Source organism: Lepidochelys kempii, chromosome 4 (genome assembly GCF_965140285.1).
Source record: "Lepidochelys kempii isolate rLepKem1 chromosome 4, rLepKem1.hap1, whole genome shotgun sequence".
NCBI lineage: Eukaryota > Metazoa > Chordata > Testudines > Cheloniidae > Lepidochelys > Lepidochelys kempii.
This window is the reverse complement of record NC_136383.1, coordinates 79,460,450-79,483,036: the sequence shown is the minus strand read 5'-3', so window position 1 is coordinate 79,483,036 and position 22,587 is coordinate 79,460,450. Positions and strand designations below refer to the sequence as shown.

The 22,587-nt window shown below is 44.9% G+C and overlaps 1 protein-coding gene across 3 annotated transcripts in view; it reads left to right on the top strand.

Annotated features, from left to right (window-relative positions):
• Nucleotides 1–2,702: 2,702 nt before the first annotated feature.
• The window catches only part of ACSL1 (acyl-CoA synthetase long chain family member 1), a 65,437-nt gene continuing 45,552 nt past the window's right edge, over nucleotides 2,703–22,587 (top strand). For 2 of the 3 annotated variants that reach the window (XM_073341795.2, XM_073341796.2), the window contains exons 1-2: nucleotides 2,703–2,811; nucleotides 18,175–18,403. In XM_073341795.2, the coding sequence (XP_073197896.2) occupies nucleotides 18,209–18,403 (195 nt within the window). In that variant the 5' untranslated portion in view covers nucleotides 2,703–2,811; nucleotides 18,175–18,208. Of the gene's footprint in view, nucleotides 2,812–13,942; nucleotides 14,121–18,174; nucleotides 18,404–22,587 lie in introns of those variants that run through there. The other variant, XM_073341798.2, reaches the window with a different exon arrangement.

Here is a 22,587-nt window from a genome sequence, read left to right as displayed (position 1 = left end):
GAGCCGGCTGCATGAACTGCAGCCAGTCAGCTTCCAAATCGCGCCACGGAAATATCTATACACTCACGCTTCACACCCTTCATGCCCACACCCTGGTGTCCCGCCCTGATACAAAGTGGTGGGACTTCCTGCTACCTTTAGAGGGTGAGTAACCCTGGTGGGCCAGCCTGTATTCCACCTTGGTCCTGAGGCCCGTCGGGGACATTAGTTGGCAGTTCCTTCATGGAGCTGTGAGCATGGGCGTGTTTTTGAAACGGTTCACCCCCATCCCGGATACTTGCCCTTTTTGCAATGTGAGGGAAACCCTGGCGCACGTATATCTGGAGTGTGCCAGGCAGCAGCCCCTTTTCTGGCTCCTCACAAATATTTTATTATGCTTTTGGCTACATTTTTCCCCTCACCTTTTTATCTACACATCCGTGGCCCCACAAAATCGCGGGATCTCCTGGTTAACCTCCTCCTAGCCCTAGCTAAAACAGCCATTTATAAAACCAGAGAGAGGAGGTTGGCTAATGAAGCGTCCTGCGATTGTGGGGCCGTTTTCCGATCCTCAGTACATTCACGTATCTGGGCGGAGTTCCTCTGGGCCGCGTCCACCGACTCCCTTGACACCTTCGAGGAGCAGTGGGCGCTGTCCGAGGTTCTCTGCTCGGTGACCCCATCCGGTTCCCTCCGTCTGACCCTTTGATTGAGGGGAAGAGCAAGAGACCCGAGCCCCAGCCGTTGCCGCTGTGGATACCATCATCACTGTCACCTAGGAGGGGTCCTATCACACGTGGTGTACGTCCCTCCCACCCCCAAACTGCCCACCCCGCAGCCATGCCCATCTTGTCAGGCACTCTCAGGAGAGGGATAATCGGTGACACTGTGCGTGGCACTAGGTAACTCGAGGGGGTTAAAGACCATGAGTGTCGAGGAAGCCCCCCCGCTCTAGGACACCAGGTAACTCAGGAGGGTGGAAGACCACGAGTGTCAAGGAAGCCCCCCCGCTCTGGGCCCAGGCTAGCCTGAACACTTCTGCCTCCTGAAGGCTGCTATGTTATACCTTGTGTTTGCTTTTGTTTTGTTGCATAGTTTTGCTTTATCCTTTTTGGTGACTCTGTAAGTGTTACACAAATCAAACTTTTTTCTGCTTCAAAAAGAAAACAACAACAAAAAACAAACACTCTCCTGCTGCCCTCTGGCCGTGCTGTATCACAATTGCAAGATGATGAAGTTTTGCAGGCTGTGAAAGTAAATTTGGAATCCATGAATGTCCTGTAATCACTGGCATGTGTTTGTCCTCAGGAAGTCAGGATAATACAAGAAAATCCACCATGGATGGCAACTTTATGGACTCCTCCAGAAACAAATCTAGATGTCTGAAAACTCCTTTATATTCTTTACTTCAATTTCTTTATCTGTGAGATGCTGAGTGTTTCCTGTGTGGTTGATCTCTTTCAGCTTCCACAGAGGACACTTTGAGTACTTTGCAAAACCAGGCCCTTATTTTCCAACCACTCTGACTAAAGACGTGGATGAAACTATGGTGGATTTTTACAGCTGTCTTACAATTGCACAGCTAGGGAACAATGTATGTACTAATTACTTGATGCTTGTTTGTAAAATCTAACAATGGAGAAAAATGCATGACATTGGTCACTATGGTTTCAGTTTTTAATCCCATGTTTGACCTTCTGAATAGCCACTACCACATTTCTCTTCTTTCCATGTAAATTTGACTGGATTTTCAAAAAATCCTTTCTGCTCACTAAAGTGTGACCTGCTTCTGTATTTTTTATTTTCCTAGACATCTTCCTTTGGGGGGGGGAAGGTTGTTATATAAATATTAGTCTGTTTACTATACTAATGTAACATAGATTATACTGACCTAAAAGTGTCTATAAAGTTACAGAGGTGAGAAGGAAAGTGAATCAATGTTTGGGGGAAGTATGGCGCTGTTAGTCATAGAAACAAACCTCCCCAGCTATGGTCCAGTTAGGAGCTGTGAAACTGTGAACCCACATTTGTGGATATGATGTGCACTTAGGCAGAGTAGAAGAAACCTCAGAGACAGGTATAAAGAACGTGGAGTATTTGTGGCACCTTAGAGACTAACAAATGTATTTGAGCATAAGCTTTCGTGGGCTAAAGCTCACTTCAGGACTGATGACGAGGGACACTGATTTGTTCCTGTGAGATCTCTTTACCCAGTTTCCCCCTAGTTGGAACAAGAGCCTACTTTACAACTCCCTGTTTCGGAAATAGTTTTTTGTCTTGTCTTCTCCACCCTCCATTTTCAAAGCTTCAGCTGCACATATGCATTCTCTCCCTCCCCCGTACCTCTTCCATTTTCTCCCTCCCTGCCATTTAACTCTGGACCTGAGCAAACAGCTCTTGGCTCGTCTCTAACGCCGCCTGGGGTCACGTTTGATCCCGGGAAGCACTGGGAGCTGGGCTCGGTCTGTGCAGCACGCTGCTGGGCCCGCCAATGGATCTGGCTCTTTCGGCCGCCCCCAGCCCGGACCCCTCTCTCCCCGGCCCTGTCCCCCACCCGGCCGCGGCGCTCCGGCCGCGCGCCCTGCTCTCGCTGGTTACTTGTCTTCGCCCAGGCCCTGCTGCCTCGCTCCTGGCCCGCGGCGGCTCGGCTACCCCGCCGGCCCTAGCGCCCGCCGGCTCCGGGGGCAGAGAGGGGCGGGCGCGGCGCACACGCAACACGCCGCTCCGGCGGCGGCTTGTGGGGGCGGCTTAAATAGGACGGGCCGGGGGCCGGCGTTGCACTGTCAGGGCGGAGGGCGCTGGTTGACAGCCCTGTAGCTGCTACGCCGGGCGGTGAGTGAGTGAGTGAGTGAGGCAGGCGGTGCCGCCGCCGCCGCCGCCCGGGCGCGTTGCTCCCAGCGGGGGGTTCGGGGAGGGGGCTCCGCTCGGTGCGAGCTGCCGCCTGGGCTCTTCCCGGGCCGCGGAGGCGCCGCGAGGCGATGCCGGCTCCTTCCCCTTCCCCTTCCCCTGCCGCAGCCCGCCGGCGAGAGAGCGCGAGGGGCCGGCGGAGCCCCTGGCGCTGCGGTTGTTCTGCCGCCTGCCCGGGCCTCTTGGGCGCTCCGCGGCTGATCGCTCTGGCTGACACGACGCTGTCTGTCTCCGGCGCGCCGGGAAGCTGGGGCTCTGGCAGGGGCCTCAGCCCGAAGCTGATCAGATGGCTTGAAAGCCTCCTCTCCATTTCCGTGTGTTAGGGAAGCGCCGGTGCAGCTAGTGGGCTGGCAGACCCCCCGCCCCGTCTCTGCGTGGTGACTGTGGAAACCGGCTCTGTGCTCTTGGTTTCACTGCAGGACCGTTCATGTGGTGCTATGCCGCACAAGAGCTTGCACTCCACAAGCAAAGCCTGCACTAGTGCGAACAAAAGAGCACAAGTCTTGTGGGAGGGGACTTGGTTCTAGTTTTCTAGAGCAGTGTTTCTCAACAATGGGTACTCCTTTTCTTTTTGCAAATACAGACTAACACGGCTGTTACTCTGAAACCTGTAACAATGGGTCTGTGGACCAGTGCAAGTCCCTGGGATCTCCTGGACACAGTTTAGGAAGGCAGCAAGCCAGTCCCTGGTATCAAAAAGGTTGAGAAATGGTGTTCTAGAGGGTGTACTGCTGAACTTCTAAAATAGAAGTTACAGATATAGGGCCATGTGTGGTGGTGAGTTTCAGTGAAAACTGCCTAGTGACCCTCCTGTATTGGATCTCAGAAGTCACTCTGAAAGTGACTCTGTCCTATCTAATTAAACAACCTCTGCTTAGTGCTAAGAAATGGTAGACTTGTACAGATCAGTGCTATGCTGTATTGTGCTACTGGGGTTATAGGTATGTGAGACTTCCCTTGGTATGAGTTAGCTTTCCCTTGTTTAAAGGGACACTAGAATTAACCCTCTAAGCATTGTAACATTGTTGCTTTTTAATATGTTACTGAAATGTGCTCCTCAGGCATCTGTTCCTCTTCAGTTAAGTGAAAGCTGGACTGGTCAGTGTTGTTTCTCTGGGTCTTGCATATAACAGTGATACATGATCAGAGGTCCCATGCAGGGTTTCAAATCCAATCTGAGGCTGTTCTTGTGTTAAAGCTAAGGAAAGCATTAGATCTAAACTGTGTAAACTGAAGCTAGTTTGGTGAAAAAGTGGCATTTGTTTCTGCAGGTCTAGTTCTCCCTCCTTTCAATGACTGAGTAAAAACTCTACTCCAAAGGGATGCTGTCAGGTCAAACTGGCTTGAAGTTTTATATTTAAAGCCAAAAGCTCTTAGACTAATTCCTTTCTTCGTTAAATGTTGGTTGAGCAACACTGTTTAAACACACCTTTTTCTGAAGGGTCTATAGTCCAAACATTGTGGTGTTACTGTAATGTAGTGGTTCTCAACCTGCAGCCTGCATGTGGCCCAATTAACACACAGCTGTGGCCCAGCTGTGCGCTGAAGGCTGCCTGGCAGGTTTGGGGTCTGGGACTGCTGGCCACACTGAGGGTCTAGCAGTGTCCAGTGTCCCTGCTGCCCAGAGCTCCACTCCTGGCCTCACTTTGTGGAGGGGTCTATGGGCGGGAGGCACTGGACAAGGGGGGTGCTGTGGTTCTCAACCTGTGGCCCAGGTAATACATTATGGGCTGCATATACGGCCCACAGTGATAAATAGATTTATCCACTGCTGTAATGTATTAGAGCCAGAAAGTGAAAATGATACTCTACTCTAATACAGGACCTGACTCTGATTCATCTCTGAACTGATGTAACTCTCAGGACTCTGTGTGCAAGCTAAAACAACTGATACCTTTATCATGCTACTTTCTTAAATATAACTGGATGCCTTTTTAAAATGGTTTTAATAACTAGTAATACAGCTAAGAATTGAACACTTGAACCAGAGGGTCCCTTATGTGTGGTATATGAACTTGTACAGCATTCATTATAAACCGTCAAAGGTAGACAGGTTTCAGAGTGGTAGAGTCTCTTAATACAGAATAAGGAAAATTAGCTTTTTAAGGGCTTCCTATTAAGTTGAAGCCACTAGTTTTTAAACATTCTACCCTTTTCAAAAATCTCTCATTCTGGTTTATTAATTCTTTAGTGATACTAAGTTGGGTTAATGTAGAATAACTTCTTTGTAGGACTAGGACTGTGTTTTAAGGGCAAACATAGTATCTTCAGATGTCAGTGTTCAACAAGAATGTGTAATCTCAGCACTCAAAGCTGTAGTTCCTAAGTTTCAAAGGAGAACCTATGGACGATCAGGCATATTTGGAGAATTGGGTTCAAAGGGGTGTCTGCAACATAGGTGTCTGGTGTGGGGTAGAGTCCAGGATGCCCTGGTTGGATCCTATGATAGGGCTTGATAAGGCAGTTACTTTAGACATTAACCTTTCCTATCTACTTTTCCGTACCTAGTTGGGAAAACTGTTCGAAAATGGCTTTAGCAAGCTTTTCTCTGGCTTACACTGTTCAGGCAAAGCAGTCTCTAACCCTGTTCTTAACCAGTTAACTAATGTTAATATATTTGTAATCTGGCTGGGGGCATACTCTTGGAGTGGCTTGGCAAGAAATTTTGGACATTGATACGCTTAAGTTTCCACAGGAGTGCATTAAGTACACGGGCACACTTAAAGACCTCTCCTTGCAAACAATAATAGTACAGGTTGTCCAAATAGCTTATTTTAATGTTCCAATTAAGCATATGATATGGCTCTGTCTGGAGCTGTCCTGTTGGCCTTGCCAGTGTCAACTGCCAGAGTTGTCATGACTTTTCACTCTCTGAAAAGCAGCACTTCCTTATTCTCAATTAAGGAAATGTTCAGACCTTGATTGGTTGGGGAAAAATAAAGCTTACTATTTAATTCGTAACAGTACACACTCAAGAGTATGAGCAAACAACATGAGCCTTCCTTGACAACTGCAGTGAATAAACGAAATCTAAAAATGTTAAACTTGTACATTTTGGAACTTATTTTGCAACTTTAAGCAACAAATGTTAGGTTGGATTTGGGTCATCAATTTCATAAAGCAAAAAGTTTCTGGGTTTTTTCTGTCCTGGAAGCAAGGTTGATATTACTGCAAAACAAAACCACTCCTTCAAAAGGGAAGGAATGAAATGACTTTCTAGTCATCTTAGGCAAATTTTCCTGCTTTTGAATAAACTTACAAGTCTACCTATCTGGTTGCATCACAAGATATGAATTACTAAATGTAAAAACTTTCACTTTGAAACTCTGCTCCTAGGGAATGAGTGTGCTGTTGTTGGGGGCACCGTGGTCTCCTTTGTATACTACTTCCAGCATTGGAAAACCACAAACTTTGCCATGTGGCTTTTGGTTTGGTTTTTGGGGTTGGGTTTTGTGGGAATAGACTTTTTTAATATTATAAACTATTTGGAGTGTTAATGACTAACAATCAGTGGACACCCTGATGAGATTGCTGTGGATAGTAGATAACCAATATCAAGAGAGGATGATAGTATTGGGCTAAAATCGGTGCTAGCACTTAATGGATTTTTCTGTCCCTGCTCATAAGTACGCTTCAATGAAGAATGTGGTTGGCTCTACTAACTCTTCACTAGTCTGTTTCTTAAACTTTTATTTTCTCTGCCTGTGTTCTACAAGCAAGCATTCTGGCCAATAAAGCTGTATTGTTTGAGACTCTAGATCCGTGGGCCTCTGGCTGGCTGCCATGTCTGTTTTCTAAAATGTAGTCAAAACACATGAAATACTGTCTTGATATATTGCATGTAACTGACCACATAACATGCTTGTGGGAGCTATAGCAATCTCAAATGGGAGAGGAAGTGGTGGTATGCCTAGTTATGAATGGGAGAGGTGTTCCATGAGAATTTCCCTAAGACATGGCCCATACTGTGAGGAAAAACGTATGCTCTGCTGCATTGCCTTGATCACTTAAGACTACAACTCTGAGGTATGGAGGGGGAGGGGCTTGCAGTTTTCCAACCCAGCCTGACCTGTCGAAATTGGGACACTTCAAAGCACTAACTACTCTAGCCTTAGTTTCTACATTAAATTATGGGTGTCAGTTTGTCTTCAGATGACAAGCCATGGTCCATTTGAAGAAGGGGAAAAAAAACCCCTTCAATTAAAAGCCTACTAGATATTTTTCTCGTAAGCCACCTGTACTAGAAGCTTGTCTATCGCTGGCTGAAAATAGCTTCCTTACCAGAAAGCAAAAAAATTATACTTGGAGCCAAGACACTCTTGGTGACTGATTTTTCCCAATGGTGATCACTTCTGATGGCTTAAGGCCCTGTTCTGCAAACACTTCCACGCAGTCCTGTGGAGGAGAGAAGGGCTTGTGGGACAAGGCATTTAGGCTCTTTCTGCATGATGTACAATCCTTAAATCCAGAATCCTTAATATAAGAATGACCATGAGGGGTCAGACCAATGGTCCATCTAGCCCACTATCTGGTGTTCTGACAGTGACCAATGCTGGGTGCTTTGGAGGAAATGAATAGAATGGGCGATTATTGAATGATCACCCCCTCTTCTCCACTCCCAGCTTCTGACAGAGGCTAGGGACACTCAGAACATTGGGTTGCATCCTTGACCATCTTAGCTAATAGTGTGGTGTGTAGTTTTTTTGTTCCCCCTTTCTTATATCACATTGCTCCCACCAATAAGTTTTTGGCATGTTAAGTTGTAGCAATCGACTAGTGGAAAGGAATTTCTTCTCGCTTAATGCAAACTACTTGCTGCAGGTGACTAAAAAGGAACTGCAGTATAGTGTATTAGGGCTTGTCTACACTGGCAGTTTACAGTGCTGCAGCTTTCTCACTTGGGGTGTGAAAAAACACCCCTCGAGCGCTGTAAGTTTCAGCTCTGTAAAGTGCCAGTGTAGACAGTGCATCAGCACTGGGAGCTATTCCCCTTGTGGAGGTGGGTGGTTTTTTATAGTGCTGGGAGAGCTCTCCACGTTGGTGCCACGACTACACAGCCATGTTAAAGTGCTGACGCAGCAGAGCTTTAACATGTCTAGTGAAGACATGCCCTTAGTCCTGGGACAAGGAATCATTGAGAACTCTTTTACATAAAGGGGGAATCAGTAGACCTGATTCTTGTAATACTATTCGAGGAGTGAGTAAGGGTTGTGAACCCAATCACTTCCAGTAAGGTACTTATTGAGCTCCTTGTTCTAGTCTTGAATGCTTTAGCAGTATCTATTTATCTGTGTTGTGACTTTAGTCTAAAGGATTGGAGTTTAAATGCCTGAACACTAGTTCCTTGTGACATGATCTAAATTAAACTTGCCTGACTCTTACTTAACCTTTCTGAGATTGCAGGTGACTAAGTGTGTATAAGAAGCTAATTCTTGCACTCTGTCTCATTCATCATTCAGAAGGTATATGATGACTTTACATGTGTGCTGAGCTGTATTTTCCTGGAACTATCAGAATGAGTAAAATACAATGATTTTTGTCGGTTATGCTGCTGGTGACTCCACGAAAGTGCTTCTGTGTCTGACCAGCAATAAGCTTTTGCAGAACAATGCCCATCTTGGGTGCCTTTTGTGAATGAACCTACTGCAAACAGAGAAGCTGGGGTGTTGCTGCACACGTCAGTAGAAAGTTGTAGATGTGTTCATTCTAATTGGAATGATAGGCTTAAACATCACTTCTGAGACAGTGCAAGCACTCATAATTAGCTTCCTATTAATTATGGAGGTGAGAACAATTTTAGTGTTCAGTGGTCCAACATATCCAGAAGTGGATCAGCCTCAGTCTAAATATTAGGGCAACTGGTTATAATTTATACAATCTTAATTTGTGGTGCTACCAGCTTCACCTACAATAATCTAACTCTTAAAAGATGGTTGGGCACAGTCTTGTCATGTAGTGCTATACTGTCAGACTTGAGAACTTAATGTCCAGTTCAGCATGCCCTCAAGTTACCTTTTGGACACTATTCTGACTCTAAAATACAGCTGCTGTTCCCCTGAATATCGAAAGGAGTTAGCCATACATTTGAGGGCAGAATTGAGTGCCCACTTCAAATGTATTTCCTAGACATGCTGCTGTGTAAAGACTGCTGAGAAATGCTCTAATCCTCAGTGTGCTTGCAGTTTGCAGGGTAGAAAGAGAAAATTATCTTAAGTGCTAGATCAAATTCACACTGCTGCAAGGGCAGGTTATAGACTTTATTAGGAATACTCAGGGCTTGCCTACATGTATGGGAGGACTGATGCTGTGGCGATTGATGCATCAGCCATTGATTTTAGTGGGTCTAGTGAAGACCCACTAAATTGACCACCAATCACTCTCCCATTGACTCCTGTACTTTAGCGGATCAAGAAGAGTAAGGGGAGTCTGTGGGAGGATGTCTCCTATTGACATCGCACAGTGTGGACCCTGTGGTAAGTAGATCTAAGCTACATCAATTTGAGTTACGCTTTTCACGTCACTCGAATGGCATAGCTTAGATTGACTTTTCCATTTAGTATAGACAAGGCCTCAGAAGGCCATATGAGACTGATGGACCAGATTTTCAGGGGCAGTGTCGCAACCCTATAATCACTAGAATAATCTGGCTGTAGAATCAATCTAACTAGTGTTGGGAGGTTTACACTAGCACAACAGGTTTCAATGCTTTTTCATTTGCAGACCCCTAAAAATTTTCAAATGAAGGTGCCAGACCTTTCTGGAAACTCAACCTGTGGTCCATGGACCCCGATCATAGCAGTCTTAGACTGAAAGCTGAATTCTGTTCAGTCAGTTAATGTGTTCAGCTTGGCATTTGACACAGTGAGCGAGAGGTTAGTCTGTATTCGCAAAAAGAAAAGGAGGACTTGTGGCACCTTAGACTAACCAATTTATTTGCGCATAAGCGTTCATGAGCTACAGCACTAAACTGTGGGCTTCTATGGTAACTATAACACTTCTGGGTTTTGACCTGTAGGTGGGGGTACTTGCATATTATTGCTTGATCAGAAAAACAGAATGCCCTTTTCTGGGATCTGAAACTTTATTTTCTATGCCCTGCAACTGAAAGCTCTTTCTACCTCTGTGGACCAAAAGGTGAGAGGCAGGTTGAAAACTACTGCACTAGCTCTGGTGGCATAGATCACTACAGCAGCTTCTATGCCTTCTGCTTTCCCTGTTGCTTGTGTGAGGGTGACTGGGCTTGCTTTTAGAGTAGCAGCCGTGTTAGTCTGTATTCACAAAAAGAAAAGGAGTACTTGTGGCACCTTAGAGACTAACCAATTTATTTGAGCATAAGCTTTCATGAGCTACAGATCACTTCATCAGATGTATTCAGTGGAAAATACAGTGATGAGATTTATATACACACAGAACACGAAACAATGTGTGTTACCATACACGCTGTAAGGAGAGTGATCACTTAAGATAAGCTATTACCAGCAAGGGGGGGGAACCTTTTGTAGTGATGATCAAGATGGGCCATTTCCAGCAGTTAACAGGAACGTCTGAGGAACAGTGGGGGGCGGAGGGGGGAATAAACATGGGGAAATAGTTATACTTCATGTAATGACCTATCCACTCCCAGTCTCTATTCAAGCTTAAGTTAATTGTATCCAGTTTGCAAATTAATTCCAATTCAGCAGTCTCTCTTTTGGAGTCTGTTTTTTGAAGTCTTTTTGTTGTGACCTTTAGGTCCTCAATTGAGTGACCAGAGAGATTGAAGTGTTCTCCGACTGGTTTATGAATGTCAAGAATTATAACATCTGATTTCTGTCCATTTATTCTTTTACGTAGAGACTGTCCGGTTTGGCCAATGTACATGGCAGAGGGGCATTGCTGGCACATGATGGCATATATTACATTGGCAAATGTGCAGGTGAACGAGCCTCTGATAGTGTGGCTGATGTGATTAGGCCCTATGATGGTGTCCCCTGAATAGATGTGTGGACATGGTTGGCAACGGGCTTTGTTGCAAGGATAGGTTCCTGGGTTAGTGGTTCTGTTGTGTGGTGTGTAGTTGCTGGTGAGTATTTGCTTCAGCTTGGGGGGCTGTCTGTAGGCAAGGACTGGCCCGTCTCCCAAGATTTGTGAGAGTGATGGGTCGTCCTTCAGATGATGCGTTGGAGAGGTTTTAGTTGGGGGCTGAAGGTGATGGCTAGTGGCGTTCTGTTTTCTTTGTTGGGCCTGTCTTGTAGTAGGTGACTTCTGGTTACTCTTCTGGCTCTGTCAATCTGTTTCTTCACTTCAGCAGGTGGGTATTGTAGTTGTAAGAATGCTTGATAGAGATCTTGTAGGTGTTTGTCTCTGTCTGAGGGGTTGGAGCAAATGCGGTTGTATTGTAGAGCTTGGCTGTGGACGATGGATCGTGTGGTGTGGTCTGCGTGAAAGCTGGAGGCATGTAGGTAGGAATAGCGGTCCGTAGGTTTCCAGTATAGGATGGTGGTTATGTGACCATCACTTATTAGCACCGTAGTGTCCAGGTAGTAGATCTCTTGTGTGGACTGGTCCAGGCTGAGGTTGATGGTGGGATGGGAATTGTTGAAATCATGGTGGGATTCCTCAAGGGCTTCTTTTCCATGGGTCCAGATGATGATGTCATCAATGTAGCTCAAGTAGAGTAGGGGCATTAGGGGATGAGAGCTGAGGAAGCATTGTTCTAAGTCAGCCATAAAAATGTTGGCATACTGTGGGGCCATGCAGGTACCCATAGCAGTGCCACTGATTTGAAGGTATACCTTGTCCCTATATGTGAAATAGTTATGGGTGAGGACAAAGTCACATAGTTCAGCCACCAGGTTAGCCGTGACATTATCGGGGATACTGTTCCTGACAGCTTGTAGTCCATCTTTGTGTGGAATGTTGATGTAGAGGGCTTCTACATCCATAGTGGCCAGGATGGCGTTTTCAGGAAGATCACTGACTTCCTGAGGAAACTACAATCCATCGGTGGTGTCTCAAATAGCTGGGAGATAGCTGGTAGCGTAGGGCCTGAGGAGGGAGTCTACATAGCCAGACAATCCTGCTGTCAGGGTGCCAATGCCTGAGATGATGGGGCGTCCAGGACTTCCAGGTTTATGGATCTTGGGTGGCAGATAGAATACCCCAGGTTGGGGTTCCAGGGGTGTGTCTGTGCAGATTTGTTCTTGTGCTTTTTCAGGGAGTTTCTTGAGCAAATGGTGAAATTTCTTTTGATAACCCTCAGTGGGATCAGAGGGTAATGGCTTGTAGAAAGTGGTGTTGGAGAGCTGCCTAGCAGCCTCTTGTTCATATTCCAACCTATTCATGATGAGAGCACCTCCTTTGTCAGCGTCTTTGATTATGATGTCAGAGTTGTTTCTGAGACTGTGGATGGCATTGTGTTCTGTACAGCTGAGGTTATGGGGCAAGTGATGCTGCTTTTCCACAATTTCAGCCCGTGCACGTCGGCAGAAGCACTCTATGTAGAAGTCCAGTCTGTTTTGACCTTCTGGAGGAGTCCACCTAGAATCCTTCTTTTTGTAATGTTGGTAGGAAGGTCTCTGTGGATTAATATGTTCTGAGGCGTGTTGGAAATATTCCTTGAGTCGGAGACGTCAAAGCTCTTGTTGTGTGGTGGTGTTTTTTTTGTTGTTTTTTTTTTGTTTAAGCCCTTTGAGGCCACTGGCTACTAATGTAAGTTGATCAGTCTTTACTAGGGGTATGTCTAAACTATGAAGACTATACCAGCATAGCTACGTTGCAGGAGCTCTGGCTGGCAGCATCCTGTAGACACAGCCTACAGCAATGGAAGGGGTTTTCATGTTGGTGTGGGAACACTGCCTTCCCAAACAGCGGTAGCTACGTGAATGGAAGCACTCTTCCATTGGCATAGATGCATCTATACTGGGGGCTAGGTTATTATAGCTATGTCAGATGGTGTGGATTTTTTCATACACCTGACTAATGTTAGCTGGTAACTTTTCAGTATAGGCCAGACCTCTGCCTGGGTGGGAGGAGAAGTTCAGGAGAACTTGCTTTCATAAGTGCTAGATTAATTTCCTAGACTAAACTTAAGTCTGTATGCATCATATTAAAAGGACCATCTCTTGAGGTGGGTATCGGTTCCTGCAGCAGCACCCTCTCCTGTGCTGTGGTTTCATACATGGCTGGAATGAGGTTCTAGACTGGGTCTCTTCCTCATTCAGGTTTTTAGACTTGGGTACTACAAGAACATCCCCTGCTAACTATGTACAGCAACATGCAGCAGTAAAAGGGGGAGAGGGGGAATGTAATGAATTGATGGCAATCCAGGTGCATTGCAGTACACTTAATGTAATAGCAATGGCCCACTTAGACATAAGTATAGTCTGGTAACTTTTAGAGGGACACTTTCCAAATGATGGGAGAGGGGAAATCTTAGCAGATATCACTCAATTTGTAGGAGGCAGCAGTGGCAATCAACTAGAGCAAGTTTCCATAGTACTAGTCACTAAACCTTTCTTTAGAGCAAGACTCACAACCCCTTTGCTAGCCATTTTGCCAAATCTAAATGTTTGGCTATGTACACACTACAGCTTACATAGGTGTAAGTTATGTTGCTCAGGTGTGAATAAGCTTCACCCCCCCCAAGTGACATAAGTTACACTGACCGAAGTGCTTGAGTGTATATCGCTATGTCAGTGGGAAAGCTTCTCCCACCGACATAGCTACCCCTGCTGGTGGGGCTGGAGAACTAAGTCAACAGGAGAGCTCTCTTCCATCAGCTGAGTGTCTGCACTAACAGGACTACAGTGGTGCTGCTGTAAGCTCGCATAATGTAGCCATAGCCTTTGGGTGGAGAGAAACTATTGGTTCTTAAGTTTTCTCTCTGCAATACAGAAGCTGACTGCTACTCTCCTGTTTTCTTCCGTTGCACTGGAATGATGTCTGGTTACTGATAGACAATAGGGGAGTGCTTAGCCCTCTGTAAATAGATCATTGTACACCATGAGTGGGAGGAGCAAAGAATAGCAGTATCTTGCCAATTTTGCTTACTGCCTCAAATGATTCTGTCCTTGCTGTGAAGATCAGTCTTGGATGCTGTGCTCGTTACTTATGTGTCAGAAGGAAGCTTTCTTTGCCTGGGTGGCACAAAAGATTTTAACAGAACTGATCTGAAGAGCTCAGAAGGATTCTTTCTCAAGTGGAAAGTCGACTCTGCATGTCAGTATTTGGAAATTGATGCTGTTTCCCTAAAGGTAGGTATATTACAGAGTCTCTTTCAATAGAGTAACTTGAGAAAAGATCTAACCTATTTTCTTTCTGCCAAAACCCACTGCAAAACTAGCTGCTAATCTTGGTCATGGTACAGTAAAAGCTTCTTAATACTGTCTACTTTATATGTGAAAACTTTAAACTCTCTTGCATAATATGTCTTCAGGTGCATCTCTGTGCTTATCAGTTTGAGCATCACAAGCTTTTATGCTCCACAGAGTGAGTCTGCTTCCTTTAGGGCAGAGATTCTCAACCTTTTTCTTTCCGAGGTCCCCACAACATGCTATAAAAACTCCATGGCCCATCTGTGCCACAATAACTGATTTTCTGTATACAAAAGCTGGGGCCAGAGTTAGGGGGTATCAAGCAGGGCAATTGCCTGGGGCTGCCATGCCACAGGTGGCCCACATGAAGCTACATGGCTCAGGCTTCAGCTTCAGCCCCAGGTGGTAGGGCTCAGGGACCTGGGCTTCAGCCCCATGTGGTGGGACTTTGGCTTTCTGTCCTGGGCCCCAGTGTGTCTAATGCTGGCCCTGCTTGGACGCCCCCATGAAACCTGCTTGAGGCCCCCTATGGGGCCCTGGACCCCTGGCTGAGAACCACTGCCTTAGGGTGTACTGCTATGTCTTCCATTCTACAAGGAATGGTGCCACTTGCTACTCCTGTCATGTTTGACTAGGGTCCTGCATGTCACATTACATTCTCTGCCATTCAGATATCAGGATAACAAGCAAACAGCTTACTCAAAGGTCTCCAGCTTGCTAAAAGAGCAGTAATTAAAGATAATGTTGAAGTAAAAAGAAAACAGTACAGAGTTTAGGCATAGAAGTTTTTGGTTATCAGGGAATAAGGTACAGATTATCAAGGGGTGCAAAATTCGGTTTAGGAGCGGGTGGCGTAAGGAATACAAAACCTGCAATTTCCCCGATTGGGGGTAAAAGTTTAACAGCTCAATGTCTGTACTTTGACCCATGGGGGTATGTTGTCCATAGAATGGCTATATTCAGGTGAGGAGTACAATGAGTGGATACGATGATGAGAATGGATCTACTCTCATTTGGTGGGATTTAATGTTCAATGAGTTTATGGTTCCAGTTCATATGGTCCAATGGAAAGTCTCTCAGTCCCTTTCCCATAGTTGATGCACGATGCTGTACCGGCTCTCACCTCCTGGTACTGTCGGTGGCCGGTGATGTGTTCGATGTAGATGTCCCTGGACCATCGGATGGTGTCCAAGACCATGAGGCTCCGCATGAGCCGTGCGTAGCATCGACCGATCCCACAGGTCTGCAGCACACGCTCGTTGCAGGGGTCCCAAGTGCCCAGGGCTCCAAATGAGTCACCTGATCTTGCTGACTTTCCAGCACTATTTAACCTTGATAGCAGTGTGCTAGACCTGCCAATGACCAATAGATAGGATTGCTCATCTCTAAGAAAACAGATGAAGGATTGAGGTTGGCATGCAACAAAAGCAAGTGATCAGCCAGCTTTTGTCTTGCCTGTTTAAGGGCTGGGAAAAAATTTATTCGATTTCTTAAGGAGGCACTTGGAGATGAGGATCAAGCCTGCCCTGTAAGGGATGGGTGTGGGGTCTAGACCATGAGTGGATTGTATGGGAGGTGTCACAACAAAAGGGGGAGACCTTTCATCTTATGCAGATGCTGACTAGCTCATCTCAGATGAGCTAAGTTTGGCTGACATAGGGCCTTGAAGAAAAGGACCAGGTGCTAAAGTGTGTCTACTCTGGGTTGGGGGCAGGGAGACCTTTCAGCACCAAGTATGTGCCTAGGCCAACTAAGTTGAGCTCATGGGCCTTGCATTATGGGGCTAAAAATAGCAGTGTAGATGTTCCCCCTTGGGTGGCTCTGGGGGCTCTGAGGCCTCCCCCACACCCTCTTGCTGAGTTTCAGTGCTCAAGCTGAGTCGGTTGACCCAGGCTCTGAGACCTGTGTGCACATCCTTAATCTGCCTCTGCAGTGAAGACAAGGCAATCAGAGCTGCTGGGCATTGTCAGAGTGAAGTAGGTGAAAGGTCCTGCATCTTTGTATTTTACTTAGTGTTTGGCATTTGTGAGTTATACACTGGTCAATCTGTTCTTCCTGTGCCTGTGTGGCCTTACCTTCATTAAAAAAAGTATTCACTAGGGGCTTGTCTACACTGGCAATTAACAGTGCTGCAACTTTCTCACTCAGGGATGTGAAAAAACACCCCAGTCAGCACAGGGCACTGGAGGCACAGTGAGGAAACCAGCTAAGTGACTTCCCATAAGTCACAGTCCTTCCAGAGCCAGGAATTGAACTGAGCCCTAAACTAGTGCCCTAGTTACAAGACCATCCTTCTCTGCTCTCCTACTGGTGTTGTGAAACCCTGAACTATTTCTATGACTATTTGCAGTCTCTGGCAACCTAATTCTTCTCCAAACACTTGTGTAGACCTCTTTTGAGCTAGACTGCTCTCCTATTGCCTAGTTGAGTAACTCATTGCAGTAACAGATTTTAAGATTGTAAACTGAGACCATTCTGTAGCAGTAACATTTTAAAGGGAACCATATCGTGCTAGCATACAGCTAACTAGCATCCTGAATTTAAGTGTAATTTTCATATCTATTTTTACACTAGTAAACACCTACTTTATCTGGTGTTCAGTCTTTTTACAACATACTATATTAAAGTCAAATATGTTCACATTCTTTAGTTTTGCTTTGATCTAACTTCACAATATTCAATAAGGTTTAACAGCTTAAGCATCTGAGTAAATAACTACCAGCTTCCAAAAACAGTATTTGTTCCACATAACATCAAAATATCCACTGCATTTTTTTCCCTCTAAAAGCCTATTGACTCTTCCTCTTGTGGTAGGAGGCGTGAGCTGGCAACAGACATTTATGAATGTCACGGCCAGTTGTGAGTTTCTGAGACAAACATTGTGTTCTTGTCTGTTGCCCTTTTGTGCAGTGGTGTGACTCCAGACTCTCTTGCCATTGGCCTGCCCTCCCTCCCCTGAATAACTTGTCTGCTAGTTACCTTTAGCCTAGTGGGCAGGAGCTGTAGGGCTCAGCATGTGACTAATGGCCTGAGAGACCTTGGCTGAGAAGAAAGCACCAGCTGAGCTGACAGCAACACTCCCCTTCCCGACCGACCGACCCTCCCCCCTTCCTCCCCCGCCCCCCCCCATGGTCTGTTCTTGCTGCTTTATGTTGTCTGTTAGTATTTGAAGGCAGAGAGAGAGAAAGAGAAGGCTCTCCTGTGCTTTCTCCTGTACATAAGCAGCAGATAAAATCTACTTCCTATGCTTATTTACATTGCCTTGCACTACTACGTAAAACCTTGAAATGTCAGTTTGTCCTGCTGGGTGAACAAAGATACACTGATGTCATGATGGGAAATGGGATGCCTCTAACATGTCTGGTGGCTCTTCACAACTGACCTATGACGACAACTCACTTCAATTAGCTATGGAAAGTTCAGCATAAAGGCTTATCTTGCTGGACTTGCAAGGTGGAAAATGCTGCTGTTGCCGTGCTACCGTGGCATTAAGGTGCTCTGCCACTAACGTTCTGGCACTCCAAGGCATAATGTTCAAATGCAGGCAAAAAAACAAGAAAGCAGATGCTGCCACCTCTGATTTCTTGATATAACCCCCAGATTAGATCCCTAATGTTGTAAGACTGCTTCAGCAAAGCTGTTCTGTAGATAATTATTTTGTGTGCCAAAGGCACAGTCTACTGTAAACAACTCTCCTTTTGAGAGGTAGAGTAGCAGTTCAGTTAAAATGTGGCACATGCCAACAATTGGTTTAGAATTAGGATATTTTAAAGCTCTGATCCATCCACTTTTATTTAATAAACTAGTCCTATTATTATCCAGAACTGTTATTGGATTGACTAATAGTTGCTTATCTGAAATTACTGATTTAGTGCTGAGAAAAGTATTGTTCAGTAACTGAAATTGTAAGACCATGTATATCCCTCTCCTGTTGGGGAGGGGCAAGTGGAAAGGGATTATCATATTATGTAAAAGGTATTTCTCGTATCAACAGCCGCCAGCATAAGGAACAACTGCAACCGACCACGATGCAAGCACATGAATTGTTTCGACATCTGCGAATGCCAGAACTTGATGATGTCAGACAGTATATACGCACTCTTCCAACAAACACATTGATGGGGTTTGGTGCATTTGCAGCTCTTACAACATACTGGTATGCAACCAGACCCAAAGCTCTGAAACCACCATGCGACTTAGCCATGCAGTCTGTGGAAGTAGAGGTAAGTGCATTTCTGTCTAGCCATGCCTGTAGTGGGCAGCTTTAAAACCTGGGGATACTACAGTGGGAAGGTTACACACACTAACCTCTGTGTGGAGTATCTATACCTGGAATGTGCTCTCTTCCTGCATGGGGCAGGGGAAAAACTTTTTACATGAATCAATTTCTTTAGGCTGCGGAATTCTTTCCACTCTTAGTAGAATAACTTGAGTTCCTTGATGCTAATTGATATTAGGCTTCATTCTAAATTATTTCCCTAATATTTTGGTTTAATGATTAGCACAGAAGCTTTGTCAGAATAGATAAACATGAAACCACTTTTCTTCCTTAACCACCTGGTTAAGCAGATGTCCATCTAAAGAACTATTGTTCTTGGTCAGTAGGATTCAGTTGCAATAGGTCTCTTCTCCAGGTTAGTGTTACGTAAGTATATAGACCGAACACTTGAATATTCCTGCTGTTGGAGTTAGTTTTAACAGTTAGAAAAAGATGTAAGATTTATTGGCTTTGGAAAATGGCAGACTAAAAGCGATCTGTTCTCTTCCCCCCCCCCCCCCCTTAAGTTGATCAGTAATAAAAGATGTGTTCTGGGCTTCTTGGCAAGACTATCTGATATAGGTGTGCCCTTAAAGGTCTGAATTAAGTAACTGTCAGATGTACCTTTTATGTGCACACAAGTCAGCAATCTGTTAAAACATTTGCCTGGATTTTGTTCTGTGGTGCTAGATAGTACTCCTGCCCCTTGCCAACAGCATGTATTAGCAAACCGTGTCATAGCTCAGTATTGCTTTCTTAGTAATGGATAAAGATACTTGTCCACAGTTCATGTGTGGACAAGAATATCACACTGGGTTAACTAGTTAAACTTCAGCATTTGGTATGCATCAACTGAGTATGTGGATAGACTTGTTTAAGCAGTAGCTTATAATTGGGGGCTTTCAATAGCTGAGCTAAGAAGACTTTAGGACAGAGATTGGCAATTAGTATTCTGGAAGGATACTTCTGATCTCTCCTCCACAATCTTGGTTATAGTCTTCTCAGTCCCAGGATCTTCTTGGGGGGAGGTTTCTGGTGAGCTGTAGGGATACACTGGTGGTGGTTCCTCCTTCCTTGTCTCTTATAGAAAAACCTGGGATTCAACTGCCAGAATAGTGAAAAGAGTCTGAGTTTCAACTTCCCTTGATAGCCAAGACAGTCAATACTGTTGGACTGTAAAAGCACTCAAAATATGTTAACAGCAAATGTGAAGCCTCCTATTCTAACTGGACTTCTATCTGTCCATAACTAGTCATTATGTACTACTGAAGTTGATCTAGGAATACTAATGTGGAATCCTGTTAATACAAGTTACCTTTAACTTAGTAACTTGTCTTAAGCTTCATAAAACTGAAGTAAGAGCAGAACCAATAACTAAACTAACACAAACTAATGTGTAAAGTTGCTAAAACTTAAGAATTGTAAGAAAGCAGACTCCAGCCATACAATCCTCCTGAAAGATGGACATCTTGTCTGCAGTATTCCTGGGTGTGATTTTTTAAAAAAATCATACTCTTGGATTTTGTTTGCTGGCTTCTCCATTCAAAAGGAACTACAATGGCCCAGTAAAAGTAACAAAACAAGTCTTTATGTTCAAGAGAAGCTTCAATAGCATGAATTGAAAACAAGAACCATTTTCTACTGATAGGTATCTGTAATGTACCCATTGTACTGGTATGAAACTAGTAGTATGTACTCCTATACTGGGAGTAGTAGTCAAAGCAGGAGTATTAATGTACTTTTTTTCAGTGAAGTAATTACACAGTTTAACTTAGTGGTGAAACAATTTGTCACAAGCGGCAAAATCCCACCAGCTGCTTTCAGATGGCTTTCAGCACTAGTTAGTGGTATCTGTCATGATTGACAGAGCTCTAAAAGTGGAGCTGGAAGAAGTGGTGTAGAGCAGTGGCATTCAACCTTTCCAAACTACTGTACCCCTTTCAGGAGTCTGATTTGTTTTGTGTACCTCAAGTTTCACCTCACTTAAAGACCACTTACAAAATCAGACCTAAAAAGACAAAAGTGTCAGCACATATTACTGAAATTGCTTACTGTCTCACTTGTACCATATAATTAATTGGAATATAAATACTGTACTTACATTTCAGTGTATAGTATATAGAGCAGTATAAAGTCATTGTATGAAGTTTTAGTTTGTACTGACTTCACTAGTGCATTTTATGTAGCCTGTTCTAAAACTAGTATCTAGATGAGTTGAGGTACCTCCTGGAAGACCTCTGCATACCCACAGGGGTACATGTACCACTGGTGTAGAGCAGTGGCATGCAACAGGCTGTTCTGGTAGCTGAGCAAAGAGCTAATGTCTCCAAGTTACAGGACTGGCAGTGAGAGCTTATAAAACTAGAAAGCTCTCGCCCTTTAGGGATCTGAATTGTCACTGGTTCCTTGAGCTCCCGGCTGGGGAGGCTAGCCCCTGGCCCCTCCCCCACTGTCCCCCTTCCCCCACAGCCTCAGCTCGCTGTGCCACCAGTGCTCTGGGCAGCAGGGCTGCGAGCTCCTGCCCAGCAGTGTGGCAGCATGGCTGGCTCCAGCTGGGTGGCATGACTGCAAACATGCTGCTCTGGGTGGCATGGTAAGGGGGCAGGAAGTGGTGGGGGGGTTGGATAAGGGGCAGGGGTTCCTGGGGGGGCGGGCAGGGGACAGGGGGCGGTTAGATGGGATGGAGGTTTGGGGAGGGAGCTGTCGGGGTAGGGAATGGTGGGGATGGATAGGCGTGGGAGTCCCAGTGGGCCTGTCAGGAGGCTGGGGTGTGGATAGAAGTTGGGGCAATCAGGGGACGGGGGGCCAGTCAGGGGGTGGGAAGTGGGAGGGGGCAGGGGCACAGCCTTCCCTACCTGGCCCTCCATACAGTTTTGGAACCCCGATGTGGCCCTCAGGCCAAAAAGTTTGCCCATCCAGTCCTAGACCATAGACAAGTACATAAAATGCAGTCTCTGAGCAACTTATTGCTTCTCAAGCATAATCTAAATTGGCTCCCATCTCAAATGGATTCTATAGTTGGAATCATGAGTCCAAAATATTATAACCCTTTAAACAACCCCAGTATAGGAACAACTGAGATCTGTATTGTACTGCCTAATGCCAGACTTGCTGGATTACAAATAAGGTAACACTGCACTGGAATGACTCAGTAAAAATTAATCTAACAAATTACAGTAGTGGTTGAAGAAATTTCATTTTGGAGGACTCATTGGAAACCTACAGAACTTGTGAATTGCCAAGTAAACTGTACAAGTCAATATTCTTAATTTTATCCAAAAGACCTTACCACAGTACCACAAGACTAGACTGTTGTATGAAAGTAAATGACAATGATAGGGAACTATGTCTTAGAAGTCAATTCCAAGTATTCTGTAGTAAAGTTTGTGAAACTAGCATTCTAGTAATAGTAACATGAAATCTCATTACAGTATTTCTAAATCTCAGCTGAGAAAGAGACAGAGTTAACAGTTCTGTGGACCACTTGGTTTCTGGATTAGTGAGGTGAAGTTCTAGAATGCATATTTTAAAACTTGTACATTAATAGTAACCTCTACTCTAGAGTTATCAAACTTTCAGTGGTTGTTTTTTTTTAACCCAAATGATCACATACATAGCACAGTAATCGCCTTAACTTCACTTAACCTAAATCCTGACTTCTAAAAATAACCCAGACTAAACTAATCTTATCCAGTCTAGCCTGAAAATCAGGAGTTTACGTGCATTTCTTGCACAGATATTCTGCCTCTAAAGAACAGTTGGTGTATTACAGGTATTACAATAACTATTCACAAGTAGTTTGAGTGGTGAAGTTGCCAAATTCTAAGTGCTAGAGCCAACTACTCACATTGTGCTCTGCGTTTTTAAGGAAGGACACTGACCCTCTGATGGCTGGTTTTACTTTAGAAAGATATCATTGCTATCACTCATTTCCAGCTACGCCCCCAGCAATCATATAGGCATTATTGTAAAAGCTTGTCCCTGACACTCTGATCCTATTTGCAATCCAGAAATCTTATTTAAGTCACACTTTATGTATAGCTGAACATAAAGCTTTTTGTAAAATTCCAAAGGCATGTAGCTAGAATGATACTGTGCTATCCTGGCTGTAACTTGTCTCAGGAGCATTATCCAGTGATAACCACGTCC